This window comes from Mauremys mutica, chromosome 1, assembly GCF_020497125.1.
Source record: "Mauremys mutica isolate MM-2020 ecotype Southern chromosome 1, ASM2049712v1, whole genome shotgun sequence".
Taxonomy (NCBI): Eukaryota; Metazoa; Chordata; order Testudines; family Geoemydidae; genus Mauremys; species Mauremys mutica.
This window is the reverse complement of record NC_059072.1, coordinates 43,165,117-43,187,331: the sequence shown is the minus strand read 5'-3', so window position 1 is coordinate 43,187,331 and position 22,215 is coordinate 43,165,117. Positions and strand designations below refer to the sequence as shown.

At 42.9% G+C, this 22,215-nt stretch overlaps 1 protein-coding gene across 1 annotated transcript in view; it reads right to left on the bottom strand.

Moving 5' to 3' along the window:
* The window catches only part of SLC13A1 (solute carrier family 13 member 1), a 51,809-nt gene that overhangs the window by 14,741 nt on the left and 14,853 nt on the right, over nucleotides 1–22,215 (bottom strand). Inside the window, exons 4-8 of the mRNA XM_045032784.1 lie at nucleotides 18,859–19,046; nucleotides 18,695–18,752; nucleotides 18,559–18,607; nucleotides 16,598–16,758; nucleotides 6,306–6,425 (exon numbers count right to left, since the gene is read on the bottom strand). Of these exons, the coding sequence (XP_044888719.1) occupies nucleotides 6,306–6,425; nucleotides 16,598–16,758; nucleotides 18,559–18,607; nucleotides 18,695–18,752; nucleotides 18,859–19,046 (576 nt within the window). The remainder of the gene's footprint in view (nucleotides 1–6,305; nucleotides 6,426–16,597; nucleotides 16,759–18,558; nucleotides 18,608–18,694; nucleotides 18,753–18,858; nucleotides 19,047–22,215) is intronic.

Sequence of the window (22,215 nt, the reverse complement as noted above, 5' to 3'; positions counted from 1 at the left end):
ACAGGAGAGCAGTAAAATGGCATCTTTTATGGGCAATGTTGGGTAGTATACTTCATACATTCTGAGCAATTTGTAACCTGCAACACCATTACAGATGGTCAAAGAATTTCAACCTTACTGACTGTGATGGGTCTGAAGGCATATGGACTGTTATGTCTCCAACTATGCCCGGAACTGCCATGTATGCTGCAATTACTGCAGCATATTTTTCTCCTATCCCGTTGATAGTGGTTTCATGAGTGACATCAGGGAGGTGGAGAGTTTGTTGCTACTCTCAGGAAGTTGTCAGAGCAGAGAAACATTAAGTTACACCCTGCATGACCAGTTAGTCTCTGGGTTACACAATGACCACATTGGAATGAAGTTACTCACTGAAACAGAGGTTACATTCAGTTCTATAATTGGAGGTATACCCATCTCCTACAACTGGAAGGGACCTTGAAAGGTCATTGAGTCCAGCCCCCTGCCTTCACTAGCAGGACCAAGTACTGATTTTTGCCCCAGATCCCTAAGTGGCCCCCTCAGGGATTGAACTCACAACCGTGGGTTTAGCAGGCTAATGCTCAAACCACTGAGCTCTCCCTTCCCCTTAGCAGTTGATGTAGCAGTTGCAATGGAAACCACAGAGAAGGATTCTCTGCAATTTAGTGTGCACTGAAAAGTTCATCTTGTGAATCTGCAAGACAGAGGACCACAGAAACATAAGGAATTTCCATGTGGCAGTTTGCACAAGCTGTGCCTGCTGAAAAGGACTGCTGGGCACACCAGGTCATTTGCAGAAGAAAGGACACATCAGCATGATGTTGCACAGTTCAACAACCAGTAATAGAGTAAACATACATAAAAGACATCTGTGACAACTGAACCTAAGAAAAGATGGAAGTTGGGAATTCATAATGAGGAAAAAGACAAGAGCTATAGTGATGCTGATCAAGACCTAGCACTGCATGTGTTATCAGAAGATGGAGTCACAGATGGGATCTAGGTCACACCCTTGACTGAAGGAGTTCCTACAAGAATTCAGCTTAATACTGGGGAGCTGCTGTGTCATAGATTTCTGCATCCACCTATCTCCAGACTTTGTCACAAGTACCACACAAAGGAACCTCCATGGTTTTGAAATGTTAGTCCTAAAGGGGATACCAGAGAAATGTTAGTCTTAAAAGGGATACTCCAGGTAAAAGTTCAACTAGATGGACTATCTGTTGTTCAATCACATACAAGGGTAAAACAAAAGTATCCATCATTATTTAGCAGATCTTGGCTTGAAATGCTCAAGGTGAATTGAACCGAGATCAAGGTGATCACGAAAGCACTTCAAAATACTGGACAGACACTTCAAGCTCTGTTTCAAAATCTTTGGACCAAGCAACATGTCAGTGAAGCTCACTGTTAAGTCTGACAGCCAACCATAATATTGCAACCCCAGAGTTATGTCTTATGCTCTGAAGCCTCTGGTAGAAGCTGATTTGGACTGTTTAGTGAACACTGGAGTCTTGTTATTGGTTTCAAACAGAGTGGGCTACATCTCTTGTACCAGTGTTCAAGAAGGAAGACTCAGTCCAAATTTGTGGAGATCTCAAAGTGATGCTGAGTCCAGTTTTACATACAGACCAGTATCCTCTTACTGAAGATTTGTTTTCTATTCTTAGTGGTGAAGAGTGTTGCAGTAAATTGGATTTGCTCAGAGATTGATCCAGCATCTCACAAATATCTCAAAATCAACACACAAAAAGACTTACTTATTGCAACTGGTTGCCTTTTAGTATCACATTGGAACCTCCTCTGTTCCAGAAAGCCATGGATGAGATTCTGAAGGGACTGAATGGAGTTCAGTGCTATTTGGATGACATCCATGTTACAGGAAAGGATCACGAGGATCATCTTCGAAATTTGGATGCCTTTAACATTTGGAAGACTATGGACTAAGATTATGTTGAGACAAATGTGAGTTTTTCAAACCTTCAGTTGAATACCTTGGACATGTAATTGGTGCCATGGGCTTAAGGAAATTGCCAGAAAAAGAGCACCATCTTCAGGCATCATCAACAGAGAACATTTCACAGTTATATTCATTCTTAGGACTGCTTAAGTACTATGGTGAATTTCTGCCTAATCTGGCAACAGTATTGGCATCTTTACATGAATTGTCAGACGCAAAGAAAAAACGGAAATGGACTAAAGGGTGTGAGTGTGCATTTAAGGAAGCAAAGAAACTGTTGACATCCGCTGAAGTTCTTATGCATTTTGATACTTCACTACTATTGCAATTGGCTTTTGATACTTCACCATGTGGTGTGGGTGCAGTTCTTTCCCACATTTTTCCTAATGGCATGAAGAAACCAGCTGCCCTTGCATCATGAACACTTACTACTCCTGAGAACTATGCGCAACCAGAGCAAGAAGCTCTTAGCATTATTTTCAGAATTGAGAAGTTCCATAACTATCAATATGATATATATTTTACCTTGCTGATGGATCATCACCCATTACTTTCAATTTTTTGGACGGAAACATGGAATCCCATCATTAGCTGCTGCTCATATGCAATGAGGGGCATTACATCTTTCAGCTCACTCCTATGCTATTCAATTCTGTAAAGAGACTCAGCACTGCAATGCCAATAAGCTGTCACTCCTGCCATGCCCAAGCTCCCATCAACCCAAAGGAACTTCAGATTAAGTATTTTTCTCAATTTGAGCAATAGGTTACTCATCATTAGCACAGACATCCACAAATGAACTGCTAAGGAGAATGTGTTTTTGCTTACAAAGGGAATGGTACTACATGGTAAGGCACTGGATCAACATACACAATTTATATCACATCAATAGGAATTATCTGTGAATCATAGTTGCATCTTATGGGGAATGTGAGTGAATATTCCAAAATCACTTCAGGGTCAGATTTTGGAAGCTCTTCATGAAGGTGATTTTGGCATTGTACGGATGAAGACCATAGCCTGGAGTCATGTCTGGTGGCTGGGGACTGACAAAGCTATTGAGAGGAATGTAAAGTGCTGTACTATGTGTCAGCAAATTCAGCATGATCCTGACCCATCTCATCTACAGCCTTGGTCGTGGCCTCAGACTCCTTGGATACATATTCATGTGGACTTTGCTGGACCTTTAGAAGATTACATGTTCAAAATGGCCAGAAGTTTTCAGAATGACTTCTACAACAGTCACTAAGACCATTGGACATATTTGTACTTTGTTTAGCACGTTTGGTTTACTGGTACAGTTGGTGAGTGATATTGGACCTCAATTCTGTTCTGAAGAATTTCACAGGTTCCTAGCTTCAAATGAAAGCACATATGCTCTGTTCCATATTATCCTACTACAAATCGACTAGCAGACTGCTTTATGTAAACACTTAGGCATGCCTTAAAAGCTAACAAATCTATTTTGAGTCATCAGCAAAAATTGGACAATTTCTGGCTTCTCTCCAGGAATCCTCCAGGAGTCACCTGCACCTCTTTTCCTGAAGCAGTATTTGCATACCTGTTGGAACCTGCTACGTCCTGAAGTTTCTTCATGTGTAGCCAAATCCCAAACTATGCAAATTGATCAATCATATGAGACTTGTCATCATTCTTTTCAAGCTGGGGACTTAGTGTAGAATTGCAGCTACAGTTGTAGAACTTCTAAAATGGACAGGACCTGTTTTGTTCATGGTAGAACTATCCAGTGGTATTTTATGGAAATAACATGGACCAGTTTCAGTCTTGATGAGTACCACAGTCCAGGGATGTTCCAGTAAGTCTATCTGTTCCTCTAATTGAACCTCCTTCTCCTGCAACTCTTAATTTCGATGACTTGTTGGGAAAAAATGTGGTACTCAATGCAGTTGATTCCATACTAGATGCAGTTGATTCCTTACCAGTGACTGTACCTGATATTCAGAACTCTGCTGGACCACCATCACCACATTGTTCCAAGAGCGTACAAAAACCAGTTAAATTGTTTAGTTAGTGAGTTGCTATTCCAGCGCAGAATAATCCCTTGCATTTTAAGAGTCTGCTATAGTCCACCCACAATTCTTAGTTAAGTTATATAGTGTTTATTTTTAGCCATGTAAACGATAATGTATGTGTGTTTGGAAAGTTTTTATAGTAGGTTGGAAGAATGTGATGTTTTGCCCCTTTAAATGTTTGAGCACTCTACCTTCCCCAATGCAAAGCCTCACTTTCATGTTCGTTTCTGTTTTGCAGCCTGAAGGATAAATCCAGCAGAATAGAGATCTTTGGTTCAGTCAAATCTCTTTGTGCCTATGCCTCTATCTCCTTCTCTGCTGGGTCCAAATATAACAATACCCAGCCCTGCCAGTGGGCCAAGATGTATTCTTAGGCAAGTCACTTTACTTCTGTCTCTCTCTGTCCCATCCCACTCTTTGTTACTCTACTTACATTGTAAACTACTTAAGGCAGGCACTATGTCTAGCTAAGTGCTTATGCAGAATCCAGCACAAGTAGGGCTCTAGGCTCTGCCATCAAAACAATGATATTAATAACAACCACAGGCACATAAGACTGGAGTACTGGTGTGTCTACCAATAAATATCTATAGCTAAGAGCCACCTCATGTCCGAACATTGGAAGTTCATGTTTTAGACAATCATCATTATGCCTGTGCAGTATTATTCATCATAGTATTTCTGTCAGAAAGAATAAAGGCCTCAAAGGTCAAATTGGCTTGTTTGCCCATGAAGGGGGGTGCTTTCACAAAGGAACAAATGAAGCACACAACATATCCATCTAATTAAGGGAAGTCATCTATGTCTTCACTGAATCAGACTCTCTCCTGTTAATACATTGCCTTCTTTTCTATTGGGAAAGTTTTTACTGTGTAACTAGCCAGCACATTAATCAGAGTGTTCTGTAGCATCTTTTGCAGGGGACAAGATTAGCAATTTTGGCTTTCAGTCCACACTCTTGAAGTGAGCCACTCCACAGCATTAATAAGAACACTGTCAAAATGGCCTAGAAAAATGAAATGTTAATGTTTCAAACTATCAGTGGAGTGAGAAGGAAATTTAAGATGCTTCTATTTAAGATTAAATATAGAGGGCCTAATTTTCCACTGTCTTCACCTTAAGCAGCCTTTTATACGTGTGGAAAGCAAATGCTATGTGGGAAGTGTTTCACTCTAAATTACCCTGACTCCATTTTTCATACTTTTGAGCACCTACTTCATACAGCTGTAAATAAATATCCAGAGTTCAAGGCAATGGAGAATTGGGCCCAAAGAACTGTCATTCTATCAAAAAACTTGAAGCACAAAACTCAGGGGTGAAGCAAACCCACCCAAAAAACACACACAGGAATATCTGTGAACAGGAAACATTGTATTTTTCTATAAATATAATAGGTCAGTCTGCTCATCAAGTTTGTTAGCTAAACATTGTTCAAACATAGGATTAAATGCTGGCCTCATTGAAATCAGCCAGGAAACTACTGTTACTTCAATAAAAAGGTGACAAAGAGTCCTGTGGCACCTTATAGACTAACAGATGTATTGGAGCATAAGCTTTCATGGGTGAATACCCACTTTGTCAGACACGTGGTGGAAATTTCCAGAGGCAGGTATAAATATGCAGGCAAGAATCAGTCTAGAGATAACAGGGTTAGTTCAATCAGAGAGGATGAGGCCCTCTTCTAGCAGGTACGAAAGCAGTTTCTCCTCCCTTGGTGTTCACACCTCAACTACTAGAAGAGGACCTCATCCTCCCTGACTGAGCTAACCTCATTATCTCTAGACTGATTCTTGCCTGCATATTTATACCTGCCTCTGGAAATTTCCACCACATGCATCTGACAAGTGGGTATTCACCCATGAAAACTTATGCTCCAATACTTCTGTTAAGTCTATAAGGTGCTACAGGACTCTTTGTCGCTTTTTACAGATCCAGACTAACATAGCTACCCCTCTGATACTTGTTATTTCAATAACATCAAGTTTTGAACCACAAACTGTAAAATCTGAATTCTTCTCTTAGATACTCTCTACTAATGATGTATATATATTCTATAGAAATGTACAACATATTTTACAAAATGGATCCTTGAATAAGTTTTCCCATGGTGTCCAGTTGGACAGTCCAGAGAAGCCATAACAACTGATAGTGTGAATTCCCAGTACTTCCAGAGAACTCATTTGTGCTATTTGACAATGAAAGGACAATAAATTGTCACCCTTCTACAGTGTACGCATTAGATATAGACATGATGTTCTTTTTGATCTGTATAGAATATCTCATGCATTATCAACCTGTCATTTTACTATTTGCTTTTAACATTTACTCACTTGAAACCAAGGAAAAGCCACTGGAGCCAGACCCAGGAGAGCAACATAATGATAATAGTGATGGGGATGCAGAGTATAAACCAGGATCCAAAATTGATGCACTGGCAATCTGGATAGCGTCTGAATGAAAATAAAATAGACTTACATTAGGCATTGCAAGAGGAATCAAACCATATATAAAATGCCATCAGGCTCTGACGCACAGGAATACTCAGGGAAGACTGCTGCTGTCAGCTGCCTCCAGTGGAGCAGGAATCTTCAGCCACAGACTGTCAATGTCACCTCACTCTCCTATCCTGTCCCATGATGACAATGGCCATTAAAGTAACTGGGCTGCTCATACCTATGTGTCCAACCCTCATGCCATGAGCACTGAATATCAGAGCAGCAACAGAATACCCTATTGCTCCCTGGATCGAAAGAATTAAATATCTGCTCTGTGGTAAAGGCTCCCCATGGCTCATGGGGATGGCGGTGGAGGAGGAAGGGCCATTAGGACTCTGGGGCAATGGAGGAAGAGAAGGAAGGGCCTTTCTGTGAGAAGGGGTGGTGGTGGAGGAAGATAGGGCTTTAGGGCTCTAAGATGGGCAATGGAAATGGGAAGGCAAGAATTGGAGGGAGAAAGGCCAATGCACATTTAATAACCATGATAATTGCTTATAAAATGTCCAAGATCATTTGCTGGGTTGGAGCCTGTGGGAGAGGTGTGTGGAGCCCTGCAATCTGGTTGGGGCCCCATATAATCTGAACCCACCATGCAAGTTTGCAGGTAAAAGGGCCACCCAGCCACAAACAGCCTCCACTTGCAGACATCTAAGGAAAGTAGAGTTGTGGGATTTTCTGAAAGAAAAGAACTGGCTGTTGCAGGAGATGGAGACCAACTGGGGAAAGAGGTAAATGAGCAAATGTTGTATTTAAACCACAAGCTCTACCTACAGAGCCTTTAACTCCATATGGAGCAGAGAGGCAAACAGAAGGAGTTTTCCTGGGAGTTCGCCTGGAGAAAGCCTACCGAGGCCCCCCTCTTGCAGGTGTCCCTGAGTAGCTTCTGCCACAGGTAAAGAAGCTCTTAGAAGGAAGAGACTATGGATGCTGAGCGATCCGCTGTTGTGACCTGCACAGGATGCGCCATGTTTGTCTTCCTTCCACAGGATAGAAGTGACTTTGTCTGTACAAAGTGCAAGCTGATCTCCATATTGGAAGAGAAGATTCAAGGTCTGGAGAAACAGATATCAACCCTGCATTCCATAAAAGAAAATGAGGATTTCCTGGATAGACGTCAGGATCAGCTTCAGCGGCCACAATGTTCTGAAGATTCAGAGCAGGCTACGCAGCGGGGACAGAAGGCCAGTGAGGATAATTGGTGGCATGTGACTTCCAGAAGAGGAAAGAGTACCAGAAATGTCCATGTACCAGTAACACAGATACAGGTGAGCAACCGTTTTCATGATCTCTCCGCAGGTACTAGTGCAGAGAGTGGAATGGATGATACATCTGAGGGAACAGAGCAGAAGGAGACTCCACTGATTGGAAGACATGAGATGCACTGTCCTAGGGATGGGGGTTCCACAACCACTACTCCCAAGAGGAGGAGGAGGAGGGTGGTAGTGGTCGGGGACTCTCTCCTCAGGGGGACTGAGTCATCTATCTGCCGCCCTGACTGGGAAAACCGAGAGGTGTGCTGCTTGCCAGGGGCTAGGATTCACGATGTGACGGAGAGACTGCCGAGACTCATCAAACCCTCGGATCGCTACCCCTTCCTGCTTCTCCATGTGGGCACCAATGATACTGCCAAGAATGACCTTGAGCATATCACTGCAGACTACGTGGCTCTGGGAAGAAGGATAAAGGAGTTTGAGGCGCAAGTGGTGTTCTCGTCTATCCTCCCTGTGGCAGGAAAAGGCCAGGGTAGAGACTGTCGAATAGTGGAAATCAACGAATGGCTACGCAGATGGTGTCGGAGAGAAGGGTTTGGATTCTTTGACAATGGGATGGTCTTCCAAGAAGAAGGATTGCTAGGCAGAGACGGGCTCCACCTCACGAAGAGAGGGAAGAGCATCTTTGCAAGCAGGCTGGCTAACCTAGTGAGGAAGGCTTTAAACTAGGTTCACCGGGGGAAGGAGACCAAAGCCCCGAGGTAAGTGGGGAAGTGGGATACCGGGAGGAAGCACAAGCAGGAGACTGCAAGAGGGGAGGACTCCTGTCTCAGACTGAGAAAGCGGGACAATCAGCGAGTTATCTTAAGTGCCTATACACAAATGCAAGAAGCCTGGGGAACAAGCAGGGAGAACTAGAAGTCCTGGCACAGTCAGGGAATTATGATGTAATTGGAATAACAGAGACTTGGTGGGATAACTCACATGATTGGAGTACTGTCATGGATGGATATAAACTGTTCAGGAAGGACAGGCAGGGCAGAAAAGGTGGAGGAGTTGCGTTGTATGTAAGAGAGCAGTATGACTGCTCAGAGCTCCAGTATGAAACCTCAGAAAAACCTGAGTGTCTCTGGATTAAATTTAGAAGTATGAACAACAAGGGTAATGTCGTGGTGGGAGTCTGCTACAGACCACCAGACCAGGGGGATGAGGTGGACGAGGCTTTCTTCCAGCAACTAACAGAAGTTGCTAGATCACAGGCCCTGGTTCTCATGGGTGACTTTAATCACCCCGATATCTGCTGGGAGAGCAATACAGCAGTGCACAGACAATCTAGGAAGTTTCTGGAAAGTGTAGGGGACAATTTCCTGGTGCAAGTGCTGGAGGAACCAACTAGGGGAAAAGCTCTTCTTGACCTGCTGCTCACAAACAGGGAAGAAATAGTAGAGGAAGCAATAGTGGATGGGAACCTGGGAGGCAGTGACCATGAGATGGTCGAGTTCAGGATCATGACACAAGGAAAAAAGGAAAGCAGTAGAACAGAGACCCTGGACTTCAGAAAAGCAGACTTCGACTCCCTCAGGGAACTGATGGGCAAGGTCCCCTGGGAGAATAACATGATGGGGAAAGGAGTCGAGGAAAGCTGGCTGTATTTTAAAGAAACCTTATTGAGGTTGCAGGAACAAACCATCCCGATGTGTAGGAAGAAAAGTAAATATGGCAGGCGACCAGCTTGGCTTAACAGTGAAATCCTTGCTCGTCTTAAACACAAAAAAACAGCTTACAAGAAGTGGAAGATTGGACAAATAACCAGGGAGGAGTATAAAAGTATTGCTCAGGCATGCAGGAGTGAAATTAGGAAGGCCAAATCACACTTGGAGTTGCAGCTAGCCGGAGATGTTAGGAGTAACAAGAAGGGTTTCTTTAGGTATGTTAGCAACAGGAAGAAAGTCAAGGAAAAGTGTGGGCCCCTTGCTGAATGAGGGAAGGAACCTAGTGACAGAGTATGTGGAGAAAGCTAGTGTACTCAATGCTTTTTTTGCCTTTGTCTTCACAGACAAGGTCAGCTCCCAGACAGCTGCACTCTGCAGCACGGTATGGGGAGGAGGTGACCAGCTCTCTGTGGAGAAAGAAGTAGTTTGGGACTATTTAGGAAAGCTGGACGAGCACAAGTCCATGGGGCCGGATGCGCTGCATCCGAGGGTGCTAAAGGAGTTGGCCGATGAGATTGCAGAGCCATTGGCCATTATCTTTGAAAAATCATGGCGATCGGGGGAGGTCCCGGATGACTGGAAAAAAGCTAATGTAGTGCCCATATTTAAAAAAGGGAAGAAGGAAGATCCAGGGAACTACAGGCCAGTCAGTCTCACCTCAGTCCCTGGAAAAATCATGGAACAGGTCCTCAAGGAATCAATCCTGAACCACTTAAAGGAGGGGAAAGTGATCAGGAACAGTCAGCATGGATTCACCAAGGGCAAGTCATGACTGACTAACCTAATTGCCTTCTATGATGAGATAACCGGCTCTGTGGATGAGGGGAAAGCAGTGGATGTGCTACTTCTGGACTTTAGCAAAGCTTTTGATACAGTCTCCCACAATATTCTTGCCAGCAAGTTAAAGAAGTATGGGCTGGATGAATGGACGGTAAGGTGGCTAGATGGTCGGGCTCAATGGGTAGTGATCAATGGTTCCATGTCTAGTTGGCAGCCGGTATCAAGTGGAGTGCCCCAAGGGTCGGTGCTGGGGCCGGTTTTATTCAATATCTTCATTAACGATCTGGAGGATGGTGTGGACTGCACCCTTAGCAAGTTTGCAGATGACACTAAACTGGGAGGAGTGGTTGATACGCTGGAGGGTAGGGATAGGATACAGAGGGACCTAGACAAATTAGAGGATTGGGCCAAAAGAAATATGATGAGGTTCAACAAGGACAAGTGCAGAGTCCTGCACTTAGGATGGAAGAATCCAATGCACTGTTACAGACTAGGGACCGAATGGCTGGGCAGCAGTTCTGCAGAAAAGGACCTAGGGGTTACGGTGGACGAAAAGCTGAATATGAGTCAACAGTGTGCCCTTGTTGCCAAGAAGGCTAATGGCATTTTGGGTTGTATAAGTAGGGGCATTTCCAGCAGATCGAGGGATGTGATCATTCCCCTCTACTCAGCACTGGTGAGGCCTCATTTGGAGTACTGTGTCCAGTTTTGGGCCCCACACTACAAGAAGGATGTGGACAAATTGAAGAGAGTCCAGTGGAGGGCAACAAAAATGATTAGGGGGCTGGAGCACATGACTTATGAGGAGAGGCTGAGGGAACTGGGATTGTTTAGTCTGCAGACGAGAAGAATGAGGGGGGATTTGATAGCTGCTTTCAACTACCTGAAAGGGGGTTCCAAAGAGGATGGATCTAGACTGTTCTCAGTGGTAGAAGATGACAGAACAAGGAGTAATGGTCTCAAGTTGCAGAGGGGGAGGTTTAGGTTGGACATTAGGAAAAACTTTTTCACTAGTAGGGTGGTGAAGAACTGGAATGGGTTACCTAGGGAGGTAGTGGAATCTCCTTCCTTAGAGGTTTTTAAGCTCAGGCTTGACAAAGCCCGGGCTGGGATGATTTAGTTGGGTTTGGTCCTGCTTTGAGCAGGGGGTTGGACTAGATGACCTCCTGAGGTCCCTTCCAACCCTGAGACTCTATGATTCTATGATTCTATACTATGGGGGCAGTCTCTCCTCTCCTTGCTAGGGTCAGAAGGAAAGGAAATTGGGACGTTTAGTCAGAGATCATAACAATTCTTTATACCTGAATCTTCTGTATTCCAATATTTTAAAAGGAAAGCCTCTGGTAATGTTCAAATAGGTCTTTGGGGCAGGGAGCATTTTCCAAAGTGCTGTGCAAGTTTATAATTAAAAAGATATGCTTTTCTAATTTTAATTTCATTTAATTCTAAGAGTAATAATAAAAAAAATAGATCCTGTCATTATAATGCCATCTGGGAATGATCCAAAATGTCTGCATCCTTCTTGAGATTAAAGTTCCAATCTTCAACCGTAACTAGTGCTGAGACAGCAATGTTTGAACTCATTGCTGTCAGGGAACAGGAATTAAGTTCAGACAAGAAAAGATAGCACGTTATTATACATACTCTATTGACTACATGGCTGTGTATTTCTTATTAAATGATTAAAAACACTCTCTAGAACATACCTTTTTCTTAGATAGTATGCGAGTGACTTTACTGTTACAGTGACTCAGTTTCACGGTTTATCCAACGTTTTGATATAGTACTTATCATCCTGGAACCTGATTTATGCTCACATTAGTTAGCAATTTTTGCCAGGAAGAACAAGCTCTTTAACTCTCTATACTACAGGGCAAGTTCTGCTCTCAGTTACTCATTTACTGGGGTCAGATTGCAGTGTAACTTTGGGGATATTTGAGGCTATACTTCCATAGTTCTAGTAACTTGAAGATTAAGGTTACCTAATCATTAGCCCTCTGGCAAGTATTGCTCTGAAAGACTGTTGGACTAATTAGAATTAAAAAATTATTTAAATGCTAATTAATCTAATATGTTGACCTAAGTGATGACACGGATTGGATTGTCCCGTTGATAAAATCTTGCCTTTGAACAGAAATGGACTGGATGACCTGCTGTAATAGCTTTTTTCCATCTTTAACTTCTGTGATAAGCTGTAATATGCATCCTATATTAAAGTGACTTATACTCTCAGTATTGAAAACAAAATTCCCTTCCTTCCAAGGACAGGCTATTACTTAGTAATGTGTTTTTATTATTTTTAGAACATTCTTAAGCATTTATATGATTAATTCTCGATAAGGCTTGACTCTTCCTTGTGGAGTTTATATACAGGTCAAAGTAAATTACCTGAATATGTTTGCAATAATCTAGGGAATTTTCAGTGGGCCCAACAGAAGGAAAACAGAGGGTCCCCTCTGTAGGATCATCCCTGTCCAGTTGTAGCGGCAGGAGTCAACCTCCTCTGTGGCACCATCTCCAGCTGCCCCCTCCCTGGGACCAGGCATGTGTAGTTGGATAAGAAGTAATCTGGGGATAGCACATCATCCTAAACCTACAAAAAATTAATGCAATTTAAGGCTGCATCACCCTTTCTATGGCTTTCCTCTGCATTTGGTAATCTGCCTTAAAAGTGGGTCTTGGGAGAACCACCAGCTGAAAAACTCTCTTTACTTGCAAACTCAGTGCATTTGATATTGAAATCAGTGAGACACAATGAATATGAAACCCCTATAACCCCCAAGCAGATTACCTAGAGTCCTGGAGCTCTGTCTGCTGGCAGCTCAGGGAGGAGGAGCCAAGGCAAACTCAGAGTCTGCCCAGCAACCAATAGGGAGTGGAGATGCCCCTCCCAGGGAGTTGAGGGGAGGGAGAAGCCATTTTGAGGAGAGGCTGGAGCCAGCCAGGGAAAAGGCCAAACTGGCTGTGTGGGGAGCTGGTGAGTCCCAGGCCTGCAAGCAGGGTTCCCCCTGAGAACTGGCCTCTAGGGACCTGACACCAGATTCCCCAGCTGGGTTTTCCCTCCTCACAGATGATTCCCAATTGTTATGTTTGCTGAGAAATTTCCCCAGCCAGGCTGGGTTCGCCTCCAGCTCCCCTGGTGAGACCAGTCCCCACATGGTCAGCGCTGCTAGTCCAGGGCTGATTCCTGCCTGAGGAGGATCCCTGCCAGCGGACAGCAGCCCCTGGAATCGTCCAGCGTCATCCTCAACCCTGAAGATCATTTGTGGAGTTCGTGAGTGCCTTGTCTTTAGTTAGTTAGTCAGGGAATTTGTTTTGGGGACCCTCTACTCCCTGAACTGTGTCCTCAAGCCAGGGAGTGAGGGTTTGAGGATTTTATAATCTACCGCTTATTACACCTGTGGAGGGATTCACCACCTCCTCCCACTTGTGGGTCTTTTGGGCTGTACTGAACCCAGTCAGCCACACTGCTACACCTCTGCAGAGAATTGTATAGGTCATCAAGGGCCCCAGCAAGGTACGCGTACCAACAGGACACTAGTTTTACATTTGTTACATCCAGACACGGGTATTTTAAGTGTGGGCACCGGTGACCCTAAAAATAGAGTTTCCCCTGTTATGTAGTATTTGTTGCCTGTTTAATATAATTGTTGTGTTGAATATATTTTTATGTGTTGTGCTATTTCTTGGAAGTCTCCAACTATCTGTCAAATAAGTGGGGATTCCTCTGTAGTTAGAATTTTCCGCCCAAGCTGCCCTGGTGACCCTGCCAGGAAGGAGCGAGGGGGGTGGAGGCACCGCCAACTAATTTCATAACCAAAAAAGAAAAAAGATTCACCCTACTGAGTGGGTGGCGGGATCCAAAAGAACCCAGACCTGTCCATCAGAACCTGTAAGCGGATTGCCATTAAAGGAGGTAATCAGGTGGAGAGGGGCGCTACACCCCATTATTCTATTTTAACTGCACTGTAACAAAGTGGCCAACTCTAGAACCCTGCATAAGGATGTAAGGCTCCTTTGCAGAATCATCCTGTTATTTGCAGGAACCCCTACAGACTTACAAATGTCTTTCCTGCAGGGCTCAGTCTTATTCAGCACAGCCCTGTGCATTAAGGGCTCCACTGTGATCTCATAATCTACCCTGAGAAAGGGGCAGCATGTCATTGTGTTGCCCCACGAGCAGACTCTGTGTTATAATTTGGTCCCTGCTTTCCCCATTGTTCCATGGGAGACATAATCTGCACCAGACCTTCTCCTAGTGCAGTTTGCTTCCCCTCCACCGTACTAGTTCAGCTGTGGTGGCCAGTGTACTGTGGGGTAAGAGCCAAGGCTCCACTCCCCACCTCCCCTCCCTGGTCACCGGCACAGGAAGGGTAGCAGCCCATCAGTGGCTGCTCTCCCCTCTGCATTGCTATGAGTGTTACAAGTAGCAAGCGCAGGGGAATGAAAAGAATGTTCAAGCCTCCTTACTTCCCTGCCTGAGTATGCAGCAAGGGTCAAACGCTGGTTCTGAATGAGAAGGGTTTCAGATGTTTTAGTCAGATCTCATATTCCACACAGCTTACTTCTACACACTTTCAGAGCCAGTACAATGCCAGGAGATCATTATTTAACAAGCTCTTATTGTTAGAAAAATAGTAACATATGTGGAGTATGATTCATGCTGTTGGAACAAAGAAGAATGAAAGTCACATGTTCAGATTGTCTCTGTGCCAAATCAACCTACCTACCCTCCTGCTTTGGTGCCAGAGCTGCTCATAAAACAGTGTACAATTTTTTTCATTTATTTATTTTTAGTAATGGCAAACATATTCTTTCCCCAACTCTTCTTGAAAATGGTTGGACTTTTTCCCTCAAAATGTCCAAACTTAAAAAACACACATGTTTGGTCAGAGACCAGACCCAGAAAATTTCAGTCTTAAAAGATGAAAGTTTGAGAAAAGTTTTACGCAAATGAAAAAGGGGCTTTTTGAGGAAAACTCTTAGACTATTTATGAGTTCCACTGTGTGCTACAGATTTGATTTTACAATCTATTAACAGGTTTTAGAGTTTGAAAACACTATCTTTAGACTGGTGCAAATGAGTGGAAAATCAGCTATAGGGCTGAATCTTCCGCTGTGAGCAAGAGCAGGAATTGGCTGTGAGCTACCTGGAATGAGCTGGGGACCAAACTACCCCACAGTGCAAGTTAGAGTCGCCACAGGGCTGCGCTAAGTTATGCTAATTGGCACAGGAGCACAAGAATGCAGGGCCGCCTTTAGGAACTGCAGGGCCGGATTCGAATAACTGGCAGCGGTCCGGGTCTTCGGCAGCACTTCAGCGGCAAGGGGTCCTTCACTTGCTCCGGACTCCCTGCCACCAAAATGCCGCCAAAGACCCGGAGCAAGTGAAGGACCCAGTGCTGCCGAAGACCCAGACCACCGCCGAGTATGTAAAAAAAAAATTAAAAATTAAAAAGGCGCCTAAGGCGCGAGGCCCTCTTAGGCGCGGGGCCCGATTCCAGGGAATCGGGGGAATCGGCCTAAAGCCGGTTCTGCAAGAGTGCACTGCACTTTGGCTCCACTCCAACATGTTTCTTTCTATCCCAGAGGCCGAGGAAGCAGATGGCTACCTCACAGCAGCAGAATGCTCAGTATCCAGATATAAGACTGATTTTAAGTCCCATTCTGGTGATGAAGAAGAGGAAATAGACCTTAGCTGGGGCCTTAGCTGTTTTGGTTTGTCTGGGTTTTTTAAAATCTAAATGATGGTATATTCCCTGCTGTAAAAGTTTGATTTTCAATTACACCAATTTTAACAAAACATAGGGGGCAGTCAGACATTATGCCTACTACTTAGAAATCACATTAGCCCGTTAGAGACATTTGGGACACAAAGTGAAACTGACAAAATGATCATTGATATCACTCAAAGAGATGCCAAATAGTATCAGGAAGATTAAATGGTGCTGTCACAGCTGCTTTGGAATTAAAAGGCAATAAAAACTTAGCTCCAATTCTATTTAGCAACGAGGAAAAGTCTCTTACGGCCAGATATTGTGCCATTGGTTACCAGGATTTACATTGAGTGGTACCTAACCCCTCGAATAAACCCATCTGTTTCAATGGGAGAATTCAAAGAGTAAGGTATTATTCAATTTGAGAAGGATGACAGAATCTGGCTGTCATTTTGCATTTGTAGAATGAGTCCTTGCAACCTTTTCCAATGCAACTGAATGCACGCAAATCAGATATCATCATGGAATTTCATTGTATGTTTTATGGGAAAACAACAAAGTCATGATGTCAGTCGTGATGCCAGGCATTGCCAAGCCATAGTATAAAACTCCAAACTATAACACACTTGGGGGAACCAGCTAAGAGTACAAAAAGTAGTATTTGGACTTATGGGTAACAGGTATAGAAATAACTTGATATCGCTTACGTATTGAACTGCTCAGCAAAAATCAAATTTGTTGATGTTCCTGTGATTGTAGTCAGCCCTCCAATGGTAGAAGAATAAGCAATACACAAGCACATCACTTTGCACATCATGTGGTCTTTCTGGTTTCTGTATTTTCTTCCTGTCTCAGCTGGGGGCAGAGTCTGCTCAATAAGAATACGTATTGATTAATGTGTGAGAAGGGTTCATCTGACATGATAAACTCTACATAAAAACCAGTATCTTTAAGAAGCAACCAGCTTTCAGGATTTCCCAGCATTCCACAGGGTTGTTTCATTTGCTAGGAGTATTGTCATATGCAGCATTTGTTGGTGCCTAGGACTATGGTTAGGGCCCTACCAAATTTACGGTCCATTTTGGTCAACTTCACAGTAATAGGATTTTTAAAATAGTAAATTGCATGATTTCAGCTATTAAAATCTGAAATTTCATAGTGTTGTAATTGTAGGAGTCCTGACCCAAAAAGGAGTTGTGTGTGCAGGGAGGTTGCAAGGTTATTGTGTGTGGGAGGGGTTTGCGGTACTGCTACCCTTACTTCTGCACTGCTGCAGATGGTGGTGCTGCCTTCAGAGCTGGGCAGCTGGAGAGTGGCAGTTTGCGGCCAGGAGCCCAGCTCTGAAGGCAGAGCCACTGCCAGCAGCAGTGCAGAAGTAAGGATTGTATGGTATTGCCACCCTTACTTCTGTGCTGCTGCCTGCAGAGCTGGGCCCTCAGTCAGCAGCTGCCACTCTTTGGCCACCCAGCTCTGAAGGCAGCAGCGCAGAAGTAAGGGTGTCATGGTATGGGGTATTGCCACTCTTCTGCACTGCTGCTGGTGGAGCGCTGCCTTCAGAACAGGGTGCCTGGCCAACAGCCACTGCTCTCCAGCCACCCAGCTCTGAAGGCAGCAGTGCAGAAGAACGGATGGCAATATAATGATCTCCCCAAAAATAACCTTGCAACTCCCTTTTGGGTCAGGACCCCCAATTTGAGAAACTCTCGTTTCCCCTGTGAAATCGGTATAGTAGAGGGTAAAAGCACACAAAAAGACCAGATTTCACAGGGGGAGACCAGATTTCATGGTCCATGACGTGTTTTCCATGGCCATGAATTTGGTAGGGCTCTAACTATGGTGATAGAAATATTACAGAGAAGAGTTTTTCCCTAGTTTTTCTCAGTCCTTACACAAGTAAAATCCTCACTGCAATTAATAATCCAGAATAAGGATGAGTAATAACTGATTAATAACGTCAGGATTTGGCCCACAGATATTTCAGATTCTGGGGAATCCTGACTGGATGGGGATGTGCACTGTTTGCCTTTTGGTGGAAGGTACTAATTTGACTCCATTATGGGTGGAACTAAAATTCCTCCTTAAAACATACTTAAGTCCTTATTCTGTGCCTATTTAAGTCAATGGCAAAACTCCCATTGACTTCACTATTGCAAGAGGTGGTTCAGCAGTGACTTCTGTTTTCTGCTCCATCTCAAGGCCCCAAACCTGCAAATACTTTACATATGTGCTTATCTTTATGTGTGGGCGTAATCACACTGAAGTCAGTGGGACTACCCAAGTGTGTAATGTTAAGCAACGCATAGGCATTTGCAGGGCTGGGGCTCAAATTTGTTCCCTAACCCAAGATATTATATATTTCTGAACTGATTTGTCAGTATTTGAGGTAGGTTGTAATATGATCCTTGAGGCAGTGACAGTGTTATGTAGCGCCAAGCACATTGTGAGCACTCAAATAAATGAAATAACAATAAAATAATAAAAACTGCATGTCATGTGTATTTAAATATCTATCTATATGTGTGTGTGTACATATAAAAAATTAAACATTTAGATAACAGAGACAGGTGCTATGTAAAAACTTAGATTTGATTCCTAGGTTAAAATTATGTTAATTAACATGTAGTAACTGCATGATTTTTTTTTCTCAAAATAATCCCATCTTAAATACCTTTTCCTTTTCAATCTCGCACACAGTGTGACCCTCACCATTGGTGTATCTGGAAAAAAATTCCTTACTGTAATAAAAGAACTATTTTTCTTAAACAAATTATTAAAATATGAATGATGAAATCCATAAATTGTACCCATTAACTTCTTTTGTTTTCTCTTTCCAGTCACTAGCTTCACATTCACTAACACTTTCTGTAAAATATTAGGGGAATTAGAAAGATAAATACTTCAATTTAGCTGGTCACTTTCAAACTGAAGAATGAGGGTGGATCAATATCAAAACTGTATCTATGCCCACCATCAAGTTCCAATGCCTCATTGGTGGATCCAGTTGCGCAATTCATCTCTAAGGCATCGACTTCTGCTTCAGCACCTATGATCTGCTGAGCTACAGCCTCTACAATTGGCATCACCATAGCAGCAGTAGAGGTGTTACTAAGCCACATAGATAAGAAGCCACAGCTCATCATGAAGCCCAGCGTAAGCCTGAAATGAGAAATACTTCAGTCTATTACTGTTCCAGTCTATTACTGTTCCATTAACCTCTGCTACGAGCATCCAATTTAATACAAAAGGATAACTTTTTCAGCATAAATATGGGACTATAAAAAATGCCAGCGTTAAGGGCTGTTAATTTGATTGTGATTTTTTTTAATATATAAAAGAAGAGTTATTCATACAAATAGTAAATACTGTAAAATTGTGTACAGATTAAATATATTATGCAGTTAAAACTACAGTAATGTTTTTTACTTATGATATCATTATACATTTGGACAATACTTAATTCAAGGTATCGTGACACATCAGACTGTTATAAGTTCAAATGGATATCTACACATGCTGCAGTCACAGCTCTGATTGCAGCAGGCATACATAAAGTCAGCACTGATCCCTGGATGGTATTAGGGGTCACCTGCAACACATACTGTCTTTCAAAGGAAACATAAAACTGAGGTTAGATCGTATCAGCGGTTACTGATCCTTGGTTTGGCACTGATCTCACTTACAGTGGTTTTATACTGATGTAACTCTGTTGACTTCATTGTAATTACTCCTGTTTTACCATCACTGAAAGTATATCAGAAACTGATGCTCCAAGTCACTTTCTGTAACAGCAGATGTGTTAAACCTAGCATCATGAACAAGTTTTAATTAGGAATTTATCATCTGTCTACCAACATTTTTCTCTGCAATTTTAAATTAATACGGCCTGCTTCACTTCCTGTACTAAATTATTGAGTGCAGTTAAACAGTTGACATTTTTCACACCAAGAGATGGCAGCAGTTCGGCAGTGGGTAAATTGAAATGAACGAATATAATTTTGTGCAACCAGGTTGTAAAGGTTGCAAAGCACTTTGGAACCTCCCTGGATGAAAGATGTTACATAAATTATAAGGATTACTGAACTCAGTAGGAGCAGAATTTTTAAAAAAAAAATATGCAAAATAATTAGAGTATTTTTAAAAAAATCAAAATTACTCCCATGGTATTTCTCTCCGTAATAACTAAAGGCAACATTTTCATTTAAAAATAGAAGTCCGTTTTCATGATGGAGACACAAAAAAAGTGATTGGGTTAAATTCAGGCCCTGGACAAGTAGATGATCTCTGCTTGTATTTCTGCCCATTTTTAATAGCACTGATAATACAGAGTTGTACTTTTTTGACTGTAGAACTTGCTAATTTACAGTCTGATCCAAAACACTAGAATGACACTCATGGACCTCACAGGGCTTTGGATTAGATCTTCAGTTAGTCTCTTGTAGGAGTTGTGTAAGAAGTGGGTCTCCAGGACCAGTAGGAATTTGAATGAAGGAAAGGGAGTGGCTTTGAAGGCCAAAAGCTCTGGAAACAGATTTTTTTTATACTGGAAAAACATACAACCTTAACAGAGCTAGCAGCAACCTTAAGAAATAAAGAAAAAGAAGACATTCCCTGACAGCTGCTTTGAAACAATTTCTTATTGACGTCATATAGTTGATGGTCAGATGTTCAAATCATCATTCAATACATTGGAAAATTAACCTGTTCCCAGTAGCTTCAGAGATTAAGAGCTGATGATTCACTGATCTAAAAAATAACAGAGCATGTCCTAACCTATTCAACCTCAATTTTTCCTAATCTATTCCACCCACAGTATTTCAAGTGACACTTTGTATGAAATCTTGGATGACGGCTTCATTTATAACCAACAATAAAGCTAATATCCTTTTGCCATATAACAATGAGAGGAGAATCTTGTTTGCCTTACTCACACAATTCGTCCCTGTGGACTACATCCTCTGCTGCAAGTGAAATACAGTGCAATTGGTGGTGAGGCAAAGGTTGCTCTATACTATCTCTGTGTTTGTTTACTGATCTTGGGGCCAACAAAGGAGTGGCCCAGTCACTAGTGTAATTTAGAGTAGCTTCAAGGCTATTCTAAGGTATGCCATACTACACTGTTCATAGCCCTCAGGGGCCTTTCTGGATGCCAAGAAAAACCAAAGTACAGTGCAGCTTGGCCAGACCTGAGGATGGAGCCTACTGTCTGTCCATTCTGTTGAATTCTTGAATGAAATCCTGGCTCCATTGAAGTCAATGCCAAAACTCCCATTGACTTAAATGAGACCACTATTTCACCTCGTGTCTGTGTTGAGGTCTAGGGCACAGTTCTAACCGGAACTCCAGGTCAGATGGTTCATAGATGTCACAACAGATCATTTAAAACACAGCTAGCCTGACTGACTAAGAAGGCATCTCTACCCTGTATGATTTTGGCCTGCATACAAAGTGGTGGTATTACATCTCAAACTATCAAGGTTGTAGCCTCTCTGTATTTTACTGGTGACATTGCATCTAAAATACTGTGAAATGCAAAATACATAGTACAAAACTGGAGGGGATTTAGAGAAGAAGAAAAAATGGGCAAACCCAGCTTTCACTTCTGTGGCTTTATAGTCTCCCCTGTCAGAGAAACTGCTGTGATTCCTATACGCAAGGGCAGGGCTCGGGTGTAGGCTGCTGCTCAGAGGAGCAGAGAGCTCAGCACAGAGAGCTTGTGTCTGGTAGTTTGCAGTAGGCATGTGAGAATTGGGCATGAGCTGGATGGGGCTGAGGGTGAAGCTCGAGGAACCTCCACCTTCTCATGAGGAGATGGTGGTTTAGTGGTGGGGCGAGAGGAGAGTGGAACTGCTGCAATCCTCATGGTTTCAATATTGCCTGTGGAATGGCTCTACGTCCACTCTATGGCTTGAGGGCAGAATTCCTTTCTCCATAACTGCACAGCAGAGCAGGGCTACTCAGCAGAGTCCTCAGCACAGCATTCAGGTCATCTGCCAGATTACTAGACTTCAGCCAAAATGAAAGGCCTGGCAAGTGTGAGTGATTAGGAAAGATAAAATAGCTAATGTGCAAAGCTTGGCTAACCAATGAGGAGGGGAGATGCAAAAGCTCGGTACAAATATTTGAAAGGCATGAACATCAAGGAAGGAATAGAATTCTTGATGGGGCTCAAGGAGGATAGTTAAGAGTAATAGGAGAAAATTGAACGCAGTAAAATGTAGAATAGCAGGAACATTTTTCTAATAATAAAGCCTGTCAGGGAAGAGAATAGTTATTAAAGGAAGTGGTGGAAAGCCCATTAGAGAAATTATTGAAAACTAGGGCAAAT